Source organism: Alosa alosa, chromosome 1, assembly GCF_017589495.1.
Source record: "Alosa alosa isolate M-15738 ecotype Scorff River chromosome 1, AALO_Geno_1.1, whole genome shotgun sequence".
Classification (NCBI taxonomy): domain Eukaryota; kingdom Metazoa; phylum Chordata; class Actinopteri; order Clupeiformes; family Clupeidae; genus Alosa; species Alosa alosa.
Window position 1 is genome coordinate 39,403,020 of NC_063189.1, and position 22,357 is coordinate 39,425,376.

At 41.3% G+C, this 22,357-nt stretch overlaps 1 protein-coding gene across 1 annotated transcript; it reads left to right on the plus strand.

Moving 5' to 3' along the window:
• Positions 1-382: 382 nt before the first annotated feature.
• Positions 383-21,812, plus strand: LOC125298792 (aggrecan core protein-like). Its single transcript, XM_048249659.1, has 8 exons — positions 383-665; positions 14,236-14,592; positions 14,722-14,800; positions 16,010-16,315; positions 18,521-19,288; positions 19,459-19,529; positions 19,640-19,683; positions 20,449-21,812. The coding sequence occupies exons 1-8, from the start codon at positions 435-437 to the stop codon at positions 20,483-20,485; spliced, it is 1,893 nt and encodes a 630-aa protein (XP_048105616.1). The 5' UTR covers positions 383-434; the 3' UTR covers positions 20,486-21,812.
• Positions 21,813-22,357: the final 545 nt, after the last annotated feature.

Sequence of the window (22,357 nt, forward strand, 5' to 3'; positions counted from 1 at the left end):
AATTTTGTGTGTGGGTGTTTGTGTCGCGGGGGGTGGGGTTGGTGTTGGAGGGGGGGCCCAATGAAAATGCTTGCAACGGGGACCAGCACAGCTACGCTACGCCACTGCATTAACACGACTTGATATCACTTGTGAGGATGATATAATAATACGTAAATAAATGTTTTGATGACTCTGAAGGCGAAGGAAGTGCAAAAATTTCTGTGTGAACCATCTGAGTTACAAGATTCAGTTCGAAGGCTATCACGAAGTTAAAACTGCGAGTCTGCGCAGTACGATGGGGGACCAACTAAAAAAACGTTCAATTTGTGTCAGTGCCCTCCCATCGAAAACGACGGAGTCTGTTCGTCCATTTCTTTTGTCTATGGTCTCGTCTCAAAATGCTTAACTCCTTCCTTCCGCCGTCACTGCATGCTTGTATGCTTTGATGAAAAATGGCGGAGGCAGAGTCCTCCGAATCAAGTCCGAGAATTAGCTCTAGACCAAAACCTTCGAAAGTATGGGAGTATTTCAGGCCAACTGGTAACAAAAGAGTGGTCTGTACACTCTGTCAAACTTCACTTGCTTATCACGGGAGCACAACCGCGATGCACGAACACCTGAAAAGGAAACACACAGGAGTTGTTGAAGTTGCGCCCACAGAAATAATAGTATGTAAATTAACGGTAATATTTAAGTTATTTATATTGTATTTTTTATTTTGTCACATTGAAGTTATTTATATTGTTTATGGCACAGGAGGCATTTTATGTTTTGGCCATTCAGTTGAGTTCAAAATAAAATGGACACAACAAAAATAACAAACACATGATTTTTCTTTTAAAATTAGTCGTTTAGATAGTCGACTAATCGAAAAATTTGTCGAAAGATTAGTCATTACAAAATTGGTAGTTAGTAGCAGCACTAATTCAAAGTGAAGTTTATAGCGTTGTTATTGCAATGATCTAGGGAAATGTTGTGCAAGAGATTTTTCAGCCGTGTAACAAGTCTGCAGTCTGGGCGGTATTTTGGCTTAATGAGATGCGAATGGACAACTGAATGGCTTGCCTATTTGCAATACAGTGCAGAAGTAAAATCAAAGCGAAATGAGGTAACTAATTTAATGAACCATCTACTTGACAAACACAATTTATAAACAGCTGAAGGTGAGTCTGAGTCACAAACCTCAACGATGGTGAAGCATTATATTTTGGGCTAGGGTCCCGCCATGTTTACAGATAACTTGAACTGCACATTATCATTTGCATAGCGCATTTATGAAAATTCGGCTAAAAGGTGCTGAGCCATATTCCAATCCACCGTGTTATTAGCCTGGGTTTTCCCCAAGCGGCAACATTCTAATTTGAACAATGAAGCCTACCCAGAAATGCGAAAAATTGCAATACATCGAAAATCCGCTAGGGGCAGGTCCCAAAAGGGAGCAAATGTCCATAGACCCCCATGTTAAAATGTCCGTTTTCACAGCATAAATTCATGCTTTTACAGGTTGGTCCCATGGACTTTAATTGTATTTTTTGGTAGTTCCCGAGTGCCTGACAACTGTGAGGGGGGTGATTTTTTTTCTAACTCGTTAGTTTAGATCGCATTTAGATATTAAATGTATGAATAATTAAGGGCGTGGTCAACTTGATTGACGGCTGGCGTCGAGTAGACGACGTCATTAGCTGAGTGGAGGAAACTCCGAAATTTGATGTCTTGGCTGTGATCCTACACACCACATCCTTTCTGAAAATGTTTATTCAAATATCTGACATAAAATGGGTTGCTCTGCTATTAACTGAAGCCTAACCGACACTTTAAGAAGACTACGCTTCAGTTTTTCAGGTAAGTGACATTCCACTACTATTTCACGTAGATGTTAGCATTATAGCATCCATGTTAGTGGGCACTGTAGCAGCTAACGTTATAGGCTACGTTAGCGTCAAATCATTTCAAATAAGTTTATGTCGAAAATGATGACCGAATGACTGAAGCACACACATACATTTAGTTAACTTGAATAAAGGTAACGTTAGTGAAAACCATTGTGCTCCCGTTGTGAGTTAGCTTAACGTTTGGTTTGCCATACTAGCCAGGGCCCAGTTCCCCGAAAGCATCTTAAGCCTAAGAGCGTCGTAAAGTCCCTCTTACGAACGTCTTAAGATTTACCGATTGTTTCCCGAAACCATCGTAGCTTAAGAGCGTCGTGAAAACACTCGTAATCTCGAGTGCTCTCGTTACCGGCTAAGAGCGTCTTAACAGTAATTCTCACTGAGGTCACCAACAGGACATACAGAGGAATTACAACTTAGAATACATAATCCAACTTACGTTCCCATTCTTTATTGTGTTTACCTGTGATGAATTAGATTTTAGCGTGCAAAATAGCATAGCCTAAATTTAATGGTCATAACAATGTGATGAAAAGGGACAAAAATGCAATCAAGTTATGAAATGAGACGTTGCCAGAATAGTTTGCCATTATCTTTGCTAAGTGAGGACTATATTTTATTAGGCCTATAAGGGTACAAGCAGAGAAAGGAACATGTGGTTTAGTCTGTAGGCCTACTGCATCAAAATCTAAGCCTACACATTTCCTCACTTTCTTACTCGACTTCTTTCTTATCTTCAAACGTGTTCTTGTGACACAGCGAAAAAGTATAACCTCCTTGGGATGCTTACATGCTGATGTCAAAGTGTTTCTATTTTCGTATTGATGTGAATTAATGTGTAGATCCGAAGTTTAAACGGTAGGCCTATTGCTGTGACGTGCAGTCTCCTGACATCACCATCAAATCAGAGGATATTTCAGAACTATTAACGTGGACAGCTCCCCTTAAGAGCAGTGCACGCGCGCGTTCACGCTACGAGCATGTTCGGGAAACAGTTGGAAAAACCAAACGAACGATCGTAAGATGAATCGTAGAAAACCCTCTTAAAAGCGTGTCTCCGTCGTAATCGGGAAATTAGGCCCAGGTGTTTGAGTCAATGATCAGACAGCTGTAACGTTAACGTTAGTTCACAAACATACTGGGGCAACAAAGCATGTGTTCTCGTCAAAAAAACTTTTGTAAATACTCTCTGTGGGAATGCTTAGTCCGTTGTCAATTTATATAGTCTTTGGGTTGTCACATTTAAGATAAAAAAGCGTTCATTCAGATGATAACTTCAGCCGAAGCATTAGCAAGTGGAGGTAAAATTGTGAACCACTATGACTATACGTTGAACATGGAGCTGATAACGAGCGACGTTAGCTAGTCACCATAACTGTTGTTAGTTATAACTGACGTCTGAAACTCTTATTGATGCCGTTTATTTGTTAAACACAAATTTGAATCAACACTTCTTGTCTATGCAAAGTTTCCCTGTAGGTGATCCAGACAGGCTGGGTGCTGGAGAGGGCTCTGGACTCCTAACTTCACTTCTCGTCTGTGCAGTCGACTCAGAAGCATCACTTCAGCACTGATTCCATGGTACTTTGACATTTTTCATACATTTAAATGGAGCAACCTACTGGATTCAATAGGCCTAGCTGTCTATTCCAGACATGGTTAGCATACTGAACAAACATGAATGCATTTCAGACATTTAGAGTGGCCTTTTATTGCAAGCAGTCCAGGGCACATCTGTGCAATAATTATCACATGGAAAGTAGTTGTATTATGCCTTTAAATCAGCAGGTTTTGGTTGGACACAGATTGGATAATTAAAGAATATGGCATCAGTGACTGGCTATTGTTTGACTGGACCTTGGCCTAACTGTTAATAACTACCTCAATAGGGTGTAGATATGAGCTTACACTGTTCCACTGAAAACACAAGAAATGGTTATTCTACATAACTTTGAATACACCAAATTTGGTTTTGCTTATTGCCTGCATAAACAGGACATGTGCAATAGTTGAATACGCCTGTCCTGTCCCCATTCAGCTAAGTGTTCTGTGAGTTTGTTCATTATAAATATTGGGAGTATTTTTTAGCTTAATTTGTGAGTACTTGTTCAAGTTCAAGGATGTGACATATACCAATATTTCTGTTTTCAGATCTGGAACATTTTGAAATCCTTCCAGATGGGGCACAAGTCATTGAGCAGTGGCAGCTTCTGACTTCAAAGACTTTGTTCACCAGCAGACCCCTTGATGATTACCTTTATTTACAGCATTTGCATCTGTCAGTCTTTAAAGTGATCTAATATGTATTGACTATGTACTAGCTTAGTACATATTAGTTTTTGTTATTTTAGTTTCACAAATTCAGTGGTTACCTGTAATGCTCAAGATATACAAGTAAAAAATCACCTTTACTTCTGCATCTGGGTCTTCAATTCAACCTACTGACTGAAGCTGACGGATTTGTATAAATGTTTTTGAGAACACAGGCAAATTGGTTTGGCATGAGTTTTAATGTAATTCACAGTTCAGAAAGGTTCCATAAACATTTTCAAGTTCAGTGCCATCAACAGTAAGTTTGCTTTCTGATATTTAAAGAACAGAAATGGGTTTGGCATAAGTAAAGGGTAGGTGTAACAGTTCATCAATAGACATAAAGTGAAATGTACTGTATAGTCTCAATGGGTTCGATATCACCACACCCCAGCCAAACCACTTCACCTTGTTGTAATCAACAAAAGGTACAGTTGTTGTACAATGCTGTAGTACTATTGTGCGATTTGAAATGGGTCTTCAGTGACAAAGTACACTAATATTGCCATTGTTATGCCAAACACCGGACACTGTAACTGGATTTAACGTTTTGATAATAGCCTGACAAGAAGGGGAAATAAGGCAAGCTAACCGAACATGAACGCTGGATCGTGAAATGGCCACCGATGAGAAATTTCAATGTCATCTTAGACCAAACTACCACTGACAACTTTAGAGCAATATAGCGATTTTAAAACGTGATATTTAGAGTTAATCAAAAATAATTAATGATGTACAAGTTAACTAATACCCTACTACGATTTTGTTATCAATTCACACCACACGTTGACAGAATACAGCGAGCTGGCTGATGTTCTCGTAAATTAATTAACGTTACAATGATGGCTGCCACTGAGGATATGAGATGGGTAACGTTAATCACAAAACAATAAAGGCAAAGATAAATTTTTGTCAGTATGAGTTGCTGAACCTGTAAACTGCTATTCTACGTGAGTTGGTGAACCTGTAACGCTAAACTTGTAATATCTTTGTTGACATAAGAACTGACGCAGGCACAGGACTTGTAGCTTACTGTGACTTTACTGAAACATGGCATTCATTACTTCGCGTACCGTTCAACTGAACCCAACTCATAGAACACTGGTATATGAATACTCCCTAAGTGAGTTACTCATGGAGGTAGGTTTCCACCTAGTGGATATATGATGTACTGCAATCCTATTTACTACATTCCTCCCCCCTTAAGCTATTACATTTCCCTTAATACCTAACTCACAAATTACTGAATTCTTCTGTAACCTTACAAAACTAACACCAAGTATAGAATACATCTTACACTATAACACATCAAGAAAAATTACCATTACCCTTAACACATAACAACCTTACAATTTTCTTTTGTCGTTTTCACATTCAAGGCATTTTTCTTTTTTCTCTTTTCTTTTTTGTATAGGGCAGTGATCCGCCTACACCCTTTTGTGTGTGTGTATGTGTGTTATTCCACATAATCCTTCAGGTAAGCAGGTTTTGACACAGTCCTTTGCGACCGTTGAACCAGTGCAGCTGTTTGTTGAGATGCCGGGGTTTCGTTCACTGCAACTGGGGATGGAATGCTTGACACTGGTGATGTTGTGTTGTCTTGCAGATGTCCATCTGCAATGCAGCTTTGTCCAATTTCTGCCAGCTTCGCGATGACAGCAGCAGGGTCTGGGAGTGACAGAGGAACTGTGGATGATTCTGGCGTTTCGGGTTCTTTAAAGTCTCTGTCCTCAGGCCTTGCCAGAGTCTGGTCCACATGCCTGTGCACTACAGACCCATCTCTTAACATGACCTTGTAAGATACTGGTCCTGTGACTTGGGTGATGAAACCAGGAATCCATTTAGGCCCATGACTGAAGTTGCGTGTAATTACTGCGTCACCTACTTGAAAACTTCTCTCTGCTCTGTGTTTGTCGTGATTTTGCTTTTGACTGCACTGTTTTCGCTCCACTTTGGCTCTGAGATCTGGATGTCCCAAATCTAATGTTGATCTTAAGCGTCTGCCCTGTAACATTTCAGCAGGTGACCGCCCTGTGGTGGACTGAGGAGTTATGCGATAACTGAACAACACCCGCGACACCTTGGTGTGGATAGTGCCCTGACCTGCTTTCTTCATCATGGCTTTGAAGGTCTGGACTGCCCTTTCAGCACAGCCGTTCGAGGAAGGATGGTATGGTGCTGAGGTGACGTGTTCGATGCCATTGTTACTGAGGAACTTTTGGAACTCTGCATCCACAAAGCATGAGCCGTTATCTGACACGATCATCTCAGGTAATGCTTGGTTGCTGAAACTCTTCCGCAGACATTCAATGGTGCTAGCTGAGGTGGCTGAATGTACCGGGTAAGCGTCCATCCATTTGGAATATGCATCCATCACGATTAAAAACATGTGACCCATAAACGGTCCCACATAGTCAATGTGTAGCCTCTGCCATGGTTTGCTGGGCCACTCCCACGGGTGAAGTGGTGCTGAAGTGGGTACGTGGCGATGTTCTTGCCACATGCTACATCTCCTCACTACTGCTTCTATGTCGGTATCTAACTTTGGCCACCAGAAGTAACGGGCTAAGGCCTTCATTCTGGTGATGCCAGGGTGACTGTAATGTAACTGGCCTAGCAGTGCTTCACGACCTGGTGGCGTTACCACCACCCGTGACCCCCACAACACACACCCATATTGCAGACTTAACTCAGTCTTTCTCACTGCATAGGGCTGGAACGCTGGGTCTGTGTGTTGTGCCGGCCAACACTGCTGGTTGAACTGGCACACTCGTGACAGCACAGGGTCTTTGCGGGTCCACTGGCTCATGTCTTTGGCTGACACAAGCGTCACCTCCTCCATCATCAACACACGCTCCTCCTGCTCTCTCTTGGGGAACGACTGTGGCAGAGGGAGTCGGCTGAAAGTGTCTGCGTTGCCGTGGTGTTTGCCTGGCTTATACACAATTTCGTACTCGGATACTCTAAAGGTCACGGCCTATCGTTGGATGCGAGGGGATGCCATCTGTGGCACTGCTTTCATCTCAATGAAGAGTGACAGTAGGGGTTTGTGGTCAGTGGAAATGACAAACTTCCTGCCGTATAAGTACTTGTGAAACCTCTGTATGCCAAACATCACTGCCAGTCCTTCTTTATCTAGTTGTGAGTAATTTGTTTCTGCTACTGAGAGGGTTCTTGACATGAAGCCAATTGGTCGCTCTTGCCCGTCTGGCATACGATGTGACAACACCGCCCCTAAGGTGATGCCACAGGACAGGACCAAGTCCTTCTCGCTATCGTAATGCACTAACACCTCAGACGACTGCATGAGTCTCGAATGCTCTCTCCTGCTCCTCATGCCAGTGCCACTTGGTCTCTTTACGTAGCAGCTTGTGCAAGGTAGCTAACAGTGTCGACAGGTTTGGCAAGAAGTAGGCCTAGGTACGCTCTCAGCTCTGTGATGTTGTTTGGTGCGGGTGCTTGCTGTATGGCCTTTACCTTGTTCAGCAGAGGGTGGAGCCCCGAGGCGTCCACGGTGTGTCCCAGGAACTCCGCCTCCCTCTCCAGGAAGGCGCACTTGTTGCGCTTGAGTCGAAGACCTGCCTCTCGTAGCCGCTGTAGGACTGCATTTAGTGTCTCCAGGTGCTCGTGATCACTCCGCCCCGTCAACAGAATGTCGTCAAGGTACACTGCCACGTTCGGGATGCCTGCCACCACCCCTTCCATCATCCGCTGAAAGATGGCTGGGCTGGAGGACATGCCGACAGGTAAGCGATTCACCTGAAAGAGCCCTTTGTGTGTGTTAATGGTGACATACGGCTTTGAGGCCTCATCAAGCGTGACTTGTTGGTAAGCGTGACTGAGGTCTAGCTTTGTGAACTTCTCCCCTCCTATCAGCTTCTCGAATAAGTCTTTCAATTTTGGTATTGGGTACTGCTCGAGCTTGGAGACTACATTTACTGTGAGCTTGTAGTCTCCACAAATGCGCACTGTATTGTCAGGCTTTAGCACCGGCACGATTGGTGCAGCCCACTCCGAAAACTTGGCCGGCTCTATGATTCCCTGCTCGGTGAGCCTCTCCAGCTCCCTTTCTACTTTCTTGCGCATGGCATAGGGCACGGGCCTGGGCTTGTAGAACTTGGGCGCCACATCCTCGTTGATATATATTTTGGCTGGCGGGCCTGTCCAGGTGCCGAGCTCCTCCTTGAACACCTCTTCGTTCTGCTTAAGCACATTCGGCAAGGTTAGCTGAGGCTGGTCTAGCTTATTGACATACACACAGTTCATGTCTAACTCCCTGAGCCATGCACGGCCTAGCAGGTTTGGTCCGGTGCCTGCTTCCACGACTACTGGTAAGTCCTTGACTTTGTTTTGGTATGTCACGGCTACATTGACTGTCCCTTGGGTTGCGACTTTTTCACCTGTGTATGTTTTCAGGGTAATTGAGCAGTTCTGCAGTTCCTGTGCATTTCCAGCAGCCCACAATTTGCCATATTCAGCCTTTGTCAGGATGGTAACACTACAGCCTGTATCCACTTCGAATTTAACACAGTGTCCATTTAAGTCTAACTGTGTGGTAATGGGGTCAACTTTTGTCATTTTTGAGCTTTTGATGTTGTGCATAGCAAACACTTCTTCATCACTGGATTGCGGATCAGGGGACTCTTCCACGTAATGTGCGTACTGCCGTTTTTCTTTCTTTGCCGTTGCCCTTTCTGGCTTTCCTCCCCCCTTAACCTGCCGCTGCTGGTCGCTGGGAGGTGCCAACTTGCACATCTTCTTTACATGCCCCTTTTTTCCACCCCCATGGCACTTCTCGTTCAGAAAACGACTGTCCCGTGGCAAGTGTTTCTGGTCCCTCACGCTCCTACATTTGCTTAAAACCGTTCAAAAACTCTCAAACTGTTGTCATTCCCAACAGCGTATTACGAGTTCACCGTTTTCCTCGTCGCCAAAATGTAATATCTTTGTTGACATAAGAACTGACGCAGGCACAGGACTTGTAGCTTACTGTGACTTTACTGAAACATGGCATTCATTACTTCGCGTACTGTACAACTGAACCCAACTCATAGAACACTGGTATATGAATACTCCCTAAGTGAGTTACTCATGGAGGTAGGTTTCCACCTAGTGGATATATGATGTACTGCAATCCTATTTACTACAAAACTGCTAAATTACTCTACGTTATTTGACCGTAACTTCAGCAAGGGAGGGATAGCTAACGTTAAAGCCCTAGAAGCTAGAATCTGCAAACTCAACTCTTCATTCTCAACTTTTCAACCGTTCACCCGAATATTACCTTTCAGCATACAAAATGAAAATGTGTCTGAACATGGCATTAAGAAACATACATGAACTTCACGTTAGCAGAACTTACCAGCAATGTTACAGCAACGTCTGTGCCAGTCCATCTTGTAGGCCAAACGCTACAGATAGCTTAGCTGAGGCTGCTGCTCGGCTGACGACGAGGCGGGTTCACCGGCTGGCTTGCTCAGTCTCATACAAAGCCCCGCCCTTTTACCCATATATGGATTGGCCAGGAGGTAGGCAGGGTTAGGATTTCCCAAGGCTTTCCAAGATGGCGCCGCCCATACCGCCCATAAACGGCTTCATAACCGTTCTTCAGAAAATCTATGGGTGACGTCACAGACGCTTTGTCCATATTTTTTACAGTCTATGGTTTTCCCATGCTGCCTCATGCGCACGATTTTATTCACGCTGCTAGGCAGCCTGGATTCCATGGACTTCATTTTCACCTCAACGAAGGAATCAATCACAGAACGTAGGGGGACAGCAAGACGATGACGACACAACGATAAATAAATAAACGGCTCTTACCGTGAGTAACGTCGAAGGGTAAAGTCACGTGACTTCTTTTGTAGTTCGTTTATGAAACAAAAGGAGCAATTTCGATTTTCTTAAATAAGGCAAAATAGGGTCTGACATTTTCACAGTTACTGTATAGACACTGAAAAATATTTTTGGTGGATAACATCGCTGATTTGGCTTCACAATATTTTTTTTAAAATAGGTCTATGGGACTTAACATTGGAGCTGCTCTTCGATAGGAACGCAACCACTTGGGGCGCTGGTTTTCACTTTCCCTCCCTAAACGTAAACCACATTTCAAATAGAGCATCACAGTCCCACCCCTCCTCCGAGAGAGCTTAGGTGCCGGAAGTAAGTTTCCCATTCATTTCTCCCATTGACGTTTTAGAAAAATCCGTATGAGTTTTAGAGCATGTCTTAGGCTAACCAGCTACGGCGTAACTCATAAGCATACAACATATCATTTTGAGTGAAAAAATGAAGAGAAAATCCAGAAAAAGTCAAAAGGTAGCCTACAAGACTGTGTACATATTTTCATTTCCGAGCAAAGGAACTACTCATCCAATAAACCACCGCGCCTCCCCGAAATAGTATATATAGCAAGGCACAACCGCGCGAATTGCCATTTGAACAACTTCCAACCGACGACAGCACGCAAACCTTTTCCTCCAAACAGCAGACATGGGGGACTCGAGTCACATGACTTGACTCTAGTCAGACTCGAGTCACATTTTTTTAAGACTTGAGACTTGCTTGATCACCATGTATAAAAGACTCGACTTGACTTTGACTTGCTATTCATGACTTGAGACTTGACTTAGACTTGAGACAAATGACTTGAAATGACTTGACTTTTTATTTTTTTTCATAGATATTAAGGAGTTAACTTTACGATTTTAGAAAATCTGCTTAGGTGCTGTTGCATGCGTCACGCAAGCGAACCTGTCATTGTACCAAGTGACGAGACCAACAGCAAGTGCCAGATCAAATGAGACAGACTTTGCTAACTTGCAAATATGGAAGGCTCTACGTTTATACCAAAACATAATAATGTTTGGCTTCACAGATGATGTATCTGACAAGTCAAAGGAGAAATGAACAGCAGTCTGCAAGTGTGCAAAATAGCGACATAACCATCACCACGTTGTTTTTTATCCGAAGTTAGTCGTGTTAGAAACCTAACGTCAAATTTGAGGCATGTTAAAAGTTGGCTTTGAATCTATTATGCTTTTTAGTTAATGCCATATTAGGCTAAAATGTGTGAAATGGCAAAGTGAAACATTTTCTTGTCTAAGTTTAATCTCGATATATAGCGAAAATGTTGCCAATGTAACCTAAAGTAAGCGCCCCTCTTTCTCCCTCCCTCTTAAACACGTCCCTGTTCCATACGTTACAGCCTAGTAGCTAACAACAGTAAGTAGGCCTAGCTAACTGCCAGCAATCAGCATAGAAAAGCAGTTTATTTCACATGTTAGGCTTATGTATAATATGATATAGCATTGACGGTCCTAAACCCTCCCAAAACCCATTGCGCTGTCACGCTTGTCAAAGTTTGGCAGTGACGTCGTTGGCAGCGTTTGATTGATTGATTAGTTAACTTTTTCATTCATTATTGGTTCCCTGGAGATGTGACAGGTCAGGACAAGTGTAATTTGAACTGTTTGAATATATTTTCATGATTTGATGTAGCTTAGGCTAAATATTTGAGGCATATTGAAACAATAATAGGCTATTTTATAATAGGTCTACTTGAAATACATTTATTTTTATTCGTATACATTTCATCTTATTCTATAAACCGTTCAGATGTAGGCTATATGGCTTGAATGAATGCAATGTCTATTTGTTTGTTACAAATAAAACTCCAGCAGTTCATAACTAGCCTATTGTAGCTTATTTTAAAATGAAAACATGGGTAAATCATCATGAATTTCAATGATTTGGCTATGACTTGATTTGACTTGCTTGACCCAAGCTATGACTTGACTTGACTTGCTTGACTGTCACAAAAAATGACTTGGACTTGCTTGAGACTTGCTTGTGACTTGCACATGTGTGACTTACTCAGACCTCCGCCAAACAGTGATTTCAATATAGGGAATGTGCAGTTAATAGCAATTATTTCAGGAGTAATCATGTAAATAATAGTGTTTTGGTATTGAATTTTATATTTATCTTCGTGTATTTTATATTGTGTGTGTGTGAAAGCGGTTAACGTTAACGTTAGCAACATGGTGCAGTGCTTCGTACCCTGCCATCACTGCTCAGTCGGGCTGATACATGGACCGGTGCATGGTCTGCTCTTGGACCACCATATTTAGTTTATTAACTTGCCGGGAATTATTACACAAAATGTTCATTAAATGCACGGAAAGTATTCCTAGGTTAATGATTGATATGACTCATACAGTATGAAGGCTACAGCCTAGCTAATGTTAACTAGCATTATTATTTCTGCCAGAGTTAGCAAGCTAACTACCTAAACTTTATGCCACAACGCTACATACCCATAAGTTGAAGCTTCTCTCATACAAATACGAAATAACATCCCCCATACGAAAATGTTCAGCAAATAATGTCAACTATTTAACTAGTCACACTGACGATTCAAAGTGTACTAGCAAGTAAGCTAATATGGAAAGTTCGCTAGCAAGTTAGCTAAGATGAAAAGTTTGGGGAATGTGTTGCGTTTGGGCGCATATCGCCATCTAGCGTGGCGGAGTAAAACATTAATACTTGGGTCTACGACAGTGTTTCTCCAACTTTTTCAGACAAAGGACCACTTAACCAATAAAAAAGAAACGCACAGACCACCTAGCTAAAAAAAAAAAGATTAGACCTACTTCAACAGTATGTTAGCCTACACAATAGGCCTACTCACTGAACCACCTTGCTTATTGTCTTTGCACTTTACTTATTGTGTCAAAGCATTCATATGATTTAAACTGGCATATCTTACATAGGCAGTGTTGCAGAACTGTTTGGATTTACATACAAGATGGTTCAATATTGCAAACAACTCATCTATATTATATTTTACCACGTCTGCTCACGGACCACTTGGGATTGCTTGAGGACCACCAGTGGTCCTCGGACCAGACTTTGAGAGGTCTACGAAGATCATGACCGTGGTCCAGTCAAATCTTTTACTGTCTATGGTCAAATCCTAGCCGAGCTATAACTGTCTGTGCATGTAAACATACTGACTGACAAAAAATCAGAATGAGTAATTATAACAGACGAGTAGCCCTGTGGACACACAATATTGTTGGAAAATTGAGATGTATGAAACCCTATTTGACTGAAATAAATTGTTATTTAAAAAAAAAAGACTAAAATGTTCTGACTAAAACTTGACTAAGATACCTTTAGTTTTCTTTTGACTAAAACTAGACTAAAATGAGGAGATTTTTAGTCGACTAAAACTTGACTAACAAAAATTATATTTGAATGACTAAATATGACAAAGACTAAAAAGGACATTTCACCACAAGACTAAGATTAAATTAAAAATAGGTGACAAAATTAACACTAGGCATCACTGTGGGATTGTTCAGGATTGTGGGTAATGAAGTACCCCCAGACCCCATCTCAATGAGATGAGGCGTTAGCCAGGCTACCGTGTTATGTGAATTACAGTCCTTGTTGAGGGAGGAGTTGTGGTATCAAACATTAGGTCGTTAGGTCAACGTTTCGGACACAGGTAGGCTAGGATAATACAATGTGTTTCCATCAACCCTATTCGTATAGCCTGCATGCGATTTGAGAATTATGCGATTGATGTTTTTGTGTAGGCTTATTTTTAATGTAAATTTCAAGTATTTCCAGTCAGGGTTTCTTAGTCGAAGAATGGAAACCCAGACTGGCTTTTTGAACATGTACTGTATAGGCCTAGTCTCTTTGCGAGCAAGACTGTGGATGTGAAATCTGCAAACTCTTGAGACCTGAAATTGCTGCAAAACATTTATTAGCTGCACTGGTCGAAGTCAGGTCTGCAAACTGATAGGCTTTAGTCTTTATTTTGCTTCTTGTCAAAATGTAGCCTACCGAATATGTTAGACTACGTAATACCTAAACTCATTTTTTGCATCTCTTTTCCATTGATGTGGACTGAAAATGAATGGAAAGGTAGACATCTAAATGCAAAAGTTAGGCATTGTCTGGAGAATTCTGTAATGGCTAGTGAGGTGTAAACAAATGGGTCTGACATTTAATGACATTTTATTGTGTGTTATAATAGTCCAAGCAGAACAAATCAGCAACACCTCAAGAAAACTATGAACCCATCAGATTCCAGGAAGAGTTTACATCTGGGGCTGCCCTATTCAGGAGAAAGATTCTGTCTCTCATGGAGTCTTTGATGGTGAAAACGACATCAGGAATAGTCTCCATATTTGATGAAATGTACATGGGAGCAGAAGCTGAGTTAATACAGAGGAGGAAGGAAGTGGCAGCCCTCACACACAGACTGAAGGAGATGGAGCAATTGTGTACTCAGGATGTGTGCGACAACCTGCCGGTCCTCAAAGTGGAGCCAGAACAGCGTTTTTTGGAAAGCGCCCTGTTCCATGGACAGCCAGTCCCAGAGAGCACAGAGGTGGGCATATTACACAGGCTTGACTGCCATCATTAAGTGTAAATGTTACTTATAATGTTATGACTAGAACTTATTTAATTAAGTATCTCTTATGAAATATAACTTCTCTCAAATTACACAACTTCTTAGACTGTGGAGTTTGCGCTGGAGTGTGTTGTGATGAAAGCAGAGGAACCAATGAATGCCGAAACAATGGTGCAGCCACCTGGTAAGGACAGTAGACTACATATACTGTATGTGAATAACTGTCATTTGTCAGGGTCATTTTAAAATTAAGATTGAAGATTTTTTTAATTGAACTTTTTATTTTATGTACAACAAAGAATGAAATGATGTTTCTCCTGTACCAACAGTATGCACAAATAATGTTACTGAATAGTTTTACATAAATAATTGACTGAAGAGTTTGTTGGTACTTTTGGTGCTCTCATCAAGGTTATGTTTTTGTTTGTTGCTGATTGGACCATAAACAGCCACAGCAACGAAGAGGATTGACTGAAGAGTTTGTTGGTATTTGTTGGAGCCCGCATCAAGGGTTGCGAATCTGAAGAATCTGTCGGTATTTGTTGGGAGAGAACCCATCATTAGTCTGGTTGTGGGTTGGTCTGGGACGTCAGATACCACTATGGAGCCTTCTGGAGGTGTTGTGGGCCTAATTCAATGAAACACCCATGAAGGAAGGTGTCTGTTTTAAAACCTCAGTAAAATGCTATTGAAGGCAGTTCTGTTGCCCACAAAGGTTGATGTGTTAGTGATTTTGTATTTGACATTCAATAGGCTTGATTGTTGAATGGCCGTTGTGTGAAATCCCATACCTATAACACCAATGCAACATCTCTCTAGTGAAAAAAGACAGTGAAGTGAAATATTAAGCATTTGCTTGTGTATATTGCAAATTAATTTCATAGCCAGAAAGAAAAATAACATTTTGCAATGTATATTCGAAAAAGCGATAATATTTTGTGATGTAGATGCTTTGTTAAAAGTGAACCTACACATTTTGGACTTTATTGTGCAAACCAGGCTATTTGATCTTAGCTTTTCTGGTGCACTGTTTTTCATGAAATACTGTTGTAGAGGACTACACACAATGTGTCTTAAGTTACTAATACGGTTCCTAAGACTACAAACATCATGATAACAACTTCTGTGTGTAATGGCCACAGTCTTCCTCTAAATAGTAGAAATAATAGAAGAAATTATGAAAATTCATCTCTGATAGCCTGCTGGCAATCCCAACAGGAAAAAACTTTGTTGATCTTTGTATTGTACACAAATCCTTTGCTTGTCTATAAACATGATGCTGATGTCCATCTTGAGGTGTTGGCTAGTCATTGCTTAATTTATGGAAGTTTCTTTTCCCACTTTCTTGTACACTTTTATCTGTCTTCCTTCTACATGTGTTGTGGATCTGCAGAGTACCAGCTGGAGTTGAACAGTGTGCCGGACGCTCCACAGGAGCTCCTGGTCAGAGCTGATGAGGAGCTGCCGAGAGCTCCAGTCTGGCCAGCAGAGGGCGCCGAGAGCCAGTTCCCTGCTGTAGGGCAGCTGCACCATCACACGGATCAGGAAACAACCTGCTCCACCGCCACAGCAAAACCTAGTTCCAGCAAGCCCACAAAGGAATCTACCGGTCCGAGGCAGGATGGGGTAGTCAGCGGTTCTCCACTGAAGTCAGATCAGGCCTTTCATACCATCGATCAACAGCAAAGCCAGCCCGCTGGTAGGACGATCTCCATCTCCTCTTCAACACAGCACACAAGTTCCCCTCTGGTCCCTCATACTGAAGATGATGTAAATGCTATGGGGTTCACTAGAAAACATAAAATAAAAGTGCGGCTTAGAGAATTTCCTTCATGGCAGGAGTTCAAAAAGCGTAAGTACCTCATAGGTTGCACATGGACTTGTTTTAAAAAGATCATCTGAGAGGAAGGATGCTTTGAATTGAATTCTGTGAATTTGCATTTGTGAAAATGGGCATCATATAGGGAGTGGAATGGAAACAAAACCCACCAAATGGATCTGTTTTCCTTTTCTTCTAATCAGTTGGATTTGATTGATTTGGAAAGTGCTGTGACGTCAAACACATAGTTTTGCACATAATTGTGCAGGAATCCTCTCAGTGGCGGTTCTAGACAAATTGTACTACGGGAGCCAAGGAGGGGCCAGTGTTTAACCAGAGGGGCACATTAAAAAATGGCAACAAATGATATTTAAAGATTATAAACATTATTTCACTTTAAAATCATATATACATTTATTTTGTACAAGAGTGAGTGCAGGTGCAAGGGAGGTAGGGTCATACAAAATGAAGAAAAATACAGTACAGGATGTCAATTCCACAGTTGAGTCCATACTTTAGTATTTGAATTGGCACAATTCTGGATCAATTGAATTTTAATGAAATATAGATACACTACACTACAGCAACAGAGGCTTACAGGAAGGGTTACAGCAATCTTGCACAGTCTAGCTCAAAGAAAACCTCCCTGTATGGCTCAATAAAACAAACCAGTTCAACTGGGGCATTTGGTGTGCTAAAATGTCTAGCAATATGTAGAGTCCATCATGACAGAATACTCAAGCCATGGATGAAGATTATACCAGTTTGGCCTAAAGCTTCTTCTGTCCCCCATCAAAGTGGTTAGGAATATATTCAAGTTGGGCTGTACTGGTACATCATTCTTGGACTTGCTGATATCCTAGAAAGATGTACAGTAAACATAGGGCACAACTACAACATTTATTCACTTATGCATAATGCATGTATATCTGCATGTATTTCAAAATGTAAGCCAAGTATTTACTTTAAAAAAAGAAACGTTAGAGCCATATTAACACAAAAAAAGAATTTACAGCAGAAATCACCATTTTAAGGACACACAGTAGGCCTACAATGAAATTGTAATTGCACTGCTTTGCAAATAGTAAGAAGAACCTTCTTCACAAACCTGATGATGCAGTACTTGATCTATTTGCTGGCTGTTCCTCTCTCTGTCCCTTTATGTTTCCTCTCCATCTTCATGCTCCTCACCCTCTGGATTTTCCCTCTCTGTGTCAGAGCCCTGACTTGCATCACATGCCCTCTCTCCAACCTCCACCGACGACTCTGGCTCTCCCTCTTCCTGCTCCTTGATTTGTTTCTCACTGCTGTTTCTCTCTCTTTTTTGTTTATTGGGGCAAAAAAGGACGCTATGTCCCTTCCTCGTTTCATGATTACAAGAAGAAAACAAAAAACGTAGGATCATGCATTTCGTTGCTATCCCTCCCTACTTAACACATGTCTTGCAGATAGTTTACTGTTAATCACTACTTTACTCAAATGTATTTGTTATCGCAATGCAACTGCCAAGATGGATGAAGTTACGTGGTTAACATCACAACATTGTGTAGAGCAAGGATACTGACATTTGGATATTCGTTTCTGCTTCGATTAGTTTGCTAAGATATGATTATGTGAATTATATGAACATGTTTTGAGACCAGACATTTACAAACTTGAGTTCATTATCAGTGTAATGAACAACAGTAACACGGTTATGTGCAAAAACAACAAATCACATACGAGATTTGATTACCTTCGACTCTTGCAACAAGGAGAAATCGTAGCTCCTCTCTCCAAGAGTAGTTTCTGAGCTCTCATTCACCGAGCAGCACCACACGAGTGCCGCTCTAATTTACCCGCGTAGAACGTTGGGTGTTTTTTTTTTTTTTTTTGGGGTCCTCCCTAGGCCTTTGTGTAGAACCGCCACTGAATCCTATAGTATTTAGATGTGTGTGAGATAAATGTCCTACAATGCAATGAGTGTTACATAAACATCTGTAACATAAAATTAGTGTTCAGTTGTGTAGAGATTTTATGTCAAGCCATTTGATGTTAACCTATTTTCTCTCTCCCCCCCTCCTCCCTCTCCATGAAAACCAACAGAGTGCCTGGAGTTCAGCTCTGCAAGCTTCTCCCCAGATGCCCACTCCTCCTCTGCTCCACAGGAGCCCCTGGTCAGAGCTGATGAGGAACTGCCGAGAGCTCCAGTCTGGCCAGCAGAGGGCGCTAAGAGCCAGTTCCCTCCTATGGGGCAGCCGCGTCATCAAACGGACCAGGAAACAACCTGCTCCACCGCCACAGCAGAACCTAGCTCCAGCAAGCCCACAGAGGACCCTTCCACCACAGCAGAACCTTGCTCTAGCTCTTCAGGTGCCAGGCAGGATCGGGTGGTCAGTGGCACTCCAAAGTCCAACGAAGCCACCCCTGCAGCTGGTAGACGTCGTGGTCGGTCTGCGGGTCTGAGCCCAGAGAGTCTGTCAGCACCAGGCACAACCCTTCATCTCAGGAGCCGTTCAGCTGTGGTGAACACCAGCGGCAGAAGTCATGACACTTTAGATGAGCTGGACAGCTCTCCATGTATGGATCCACCTGGAACAAACGGTCTACTGTCACCAAAAGCAGAGAACCCTTCAGTGGTCACAACTGCAGAGGAGACTACAAGTCACTGTGTGTCTTCTGAATCTGAGACTGAAAATCCCTCTGACATAGAGGTGAAATCCATTGCAGTCAAGAGAAAGAAAGCAAATTCTAAAGCCAGGGTGAAATCAGGAGACACAAATCAACAAGGTAAAGAAGACACATCATTAAAAAGAAGCTCTGCAGAGAAGAGTGAGAAGATTCCAAGAAAAAAACGAAGGATGACTGATCCAGGTAAATTTTGTAATGAAAGCTTAGGCTAGTAATAGTAGTTCCTGTATAGCTGAAAATGTGATTGGCAGTTCCATCAACTGTACAGTAAGTACTTTTTCATTTGGAGGATCTGATTTGTAGTTTTTCTTTTGCTTCAAGTGAAGATTTTCATACAACATTTTCTGTTTCAGAGTGCAAACATGATGTGAATGGTGCCCTTTATCCCTTTGAAGAAATTCTGCAGAGACGAACTACAGCTGATGTAAGATAAACATAACACCGATTATCAATGCTTAATACAAACCTACAATATCTATCTTTATATGTCAGTGCTATTGACCTCACCATGGTTTATGTTTTAAATTTCCTCAGGGTCAAGAGGTAGTGAGGGTGAAATGGTTGCCGTGTTCTTCATGGTAGGTGTACTTTGCATGTGCTGGGTTATGCAAGATTGTGAATGTGGTGTTCTAACCAATTATACTCATTTAGAGAATGACACTTCTGACAGGATGCACTGTGCATTGTGTACTGTATAGTATTTTCATTACAATCTTAATTGCTTGGTAGCCTGGTAAATCACGGACCTGTGGTGATTAATCTCACCATTACACAGTATTCCCAGTCCTTATTATAATCACCATTAAGGAAGGCAAACTGATTGGTTTCCTCCAGTGCATTGCTCCTGTTCTCATCTGAGGCAAGCCTTTAGATTCATGTTAACCGAGTCTCCAGTTAGTTTACCATGTTTAAATAGTTGGTTACTTATATAGAATAGGAATTATCTATCTATAAAGCCAGGAATGTGTGTATTATGTCTGTAATGTCTGTCAGTTATTGTTGAAGGATAATTCTGGTATTTAGCACTTTGAGTTCCTTTTCTGGTTTATTTTGGATAAACTAGAGTGGACAGAAATGTTGACGATGTTGACTGGCTGGGTACAGGCATGCACTAACATGTCCTTAAAACAACCCTTAACATTTGTTTTCAAAACTGTGCAACTCACAGAATGGTTTATAGATAGATAATACCTATTCTATGTAAGTAACCAACTATTTAAACATGGTAAAACAGACTGACATGCAGCGATTATAGATTTATAGACAAAGGTAGGTGAAAGGAATGTGTCCTGGAAAAATAAAACGTTTAAAGTTTTAGATGAATTGTGTGACTTGTTTTTCAGTGGTGCGAAATGGAGAAACTCCTGGGAGCCAGCCTAGAGAATGAGGCCATGACACTGATTTCATTCAACTTGAAATTCTAGTCAATTCATTAGGTTGTGAAGAAGTATTTCAGAAGGTCTGAGATGTAGCGTGAGGTAAATTTGGATATAACTACTGGCACATTTTAATTGTCTATACCAGGGGTGGCGAACCTGCGGCTCTTTACCTTCTCTCGTGCGGCTCGCGGCAGCTCAACTGATGTTCCCACTTCTCCTTGGCCTTAGAGTTTTTTATTTTTTGAAATAGCCTATATTTCTGGTAAATGAAAATGCTTATCATAATTTGATAGTACTCATAGTTAGGCTGCAATGTTTACATTAAAATCATTTTACCGTCATGTTATGGATAGGAAAAAAGAAGCAGACACGTTTGTTTCTTTAGCCAGGTGTAATGCTACTGTTGCAATCAGGAAAACCCTGAAGCTAAGCGCAAATAGGAGGACGAACACGGGACATTCAAAAGGAGGATTTATCTTTTTGTAGCATAATCCGTCTGGTTGATATGTCAACGTAACCAAAATTACACCGTTAAAAAATGTGTTTTAGTTTGGTACTTGGTATGCCAGATTTAACTGATGCATAAAGCTTCAACCTTGAACATTTCCCAAAGGCACTGACTTTTGCAAGTACAAGGTAAAGGTAGGTTATATAGACGTCAGTCAGAGAAGCAGACTCATTTTCTTTTTGTGTATTTTTAAAAAATATAGCTACTGAACACTCGACGGAACATTTGATGGTCACATTGGCATCATATCAGTTGTTACATTGAAGCATTGCTCATGCTAATAAGTCATTCAGTGAGGGGAAATTTGTGATGTGTGTCAGATTATCTTTGTTGCTTGCTACTCATTCCTGAAAATGATCATTTGTAGCATCTGCCAACTGCCTATTTAAACTGCAGCCTATAGGCCTAAGTCGATGTTGTAGTGTGGGCATCTTTTTTGTTGTGCGGCTCTTTTAAGTTGTGTGAATTTTTTTTTTGGCTCTTGATGCTGGACTGGTTAGCCACCCCTGGTCTATACTGTGGTGGAAAATAGAAAAGTTACCCAAATCACTCTTTTATGTTATCCGTACGTGAATGTGTGAAATAATAACTCTTTGATAATCAATAATTAGGCTATATGCATTATGCATACATTATACGATTTTTGTAGACGTCTTAAAGATATCAGACTTATCTAGCTATTTTCCACCATTGACTACCTCTTGAAGAATACCAGACAACTTGAATGCCAGGCATGGTGCAAGGGATGTTTACTGTTTCTACGTATACTCTTTTTCACTTATTTTCCATTTAATCCCAAAGACTTGTGATAAGGCAGTGTAGATCACCTGAATACACAGTTGAATTAGCGTTCACTAGTGATATTGTTTGTATAAAGTCAATAAAAATGTACCATCTAATTACTACAGACATTGTCTTCATTGATCATATGCTTTGCAGTTATACAAGAAAAAAACATGTCTTAACCACCACCCATGAGTTTATTAGAAGTTCAACAGATTTCATGTAGGCTACATTTTAAGTGGTAGATCTTTATTACATAATGATATAGCATGAAAATAACATTGATTTGCTGTTCTTTGATATGATTAAAATTGGTATTAATTCATTAAACAATCGCTAATTGGTAACAGTTTGAGACATGTGACAATGCGTTTGCAGTGTTGCCTAGTGTGATAGGATTTTTATAAGGGAGAAAGGAATCGGACTGAACAAGAATGACAGAGGTGAAGCCAGAGAGTTCTCCCCACCAGAGCTTGGGGCAGAAGTAGTGGGGGCCGTAGTTGGGGCAATACTAAGGGTAATACTTGATGCAGTAGTTGGAACAGTTGTAGTGGCAGTAGTAGGGGAAGTAGGTAGAACAGT

What these genes read in the sequence shown, in the direction of transcription:
- LOC125298792 (XM_048249659.1), top strand. Translation starts at nt 435, where the DNA reads ATGGCGGAGGCAGAGTCCTCCGAATCAAGTCCGAGAATTAGCTCTAGA. An exon ending in TAATAGTATGTAAATTAACG is followed by an intron (nt 666 to 14,235) that starts GTAATATTTAAG and finishes GTGTTATAATAG; the next exon opens with TCCAAGCAGAACAAATCAGC. An exon ending in ACGAAGGATGACTGATCCAG is followed by an intron (nt 19,289 to 19,458) that starts GTAAATTTTGTA and finishes TTTCTGTTTCAG; the next exon opens with AGTGCAAACATGATGTGAAT.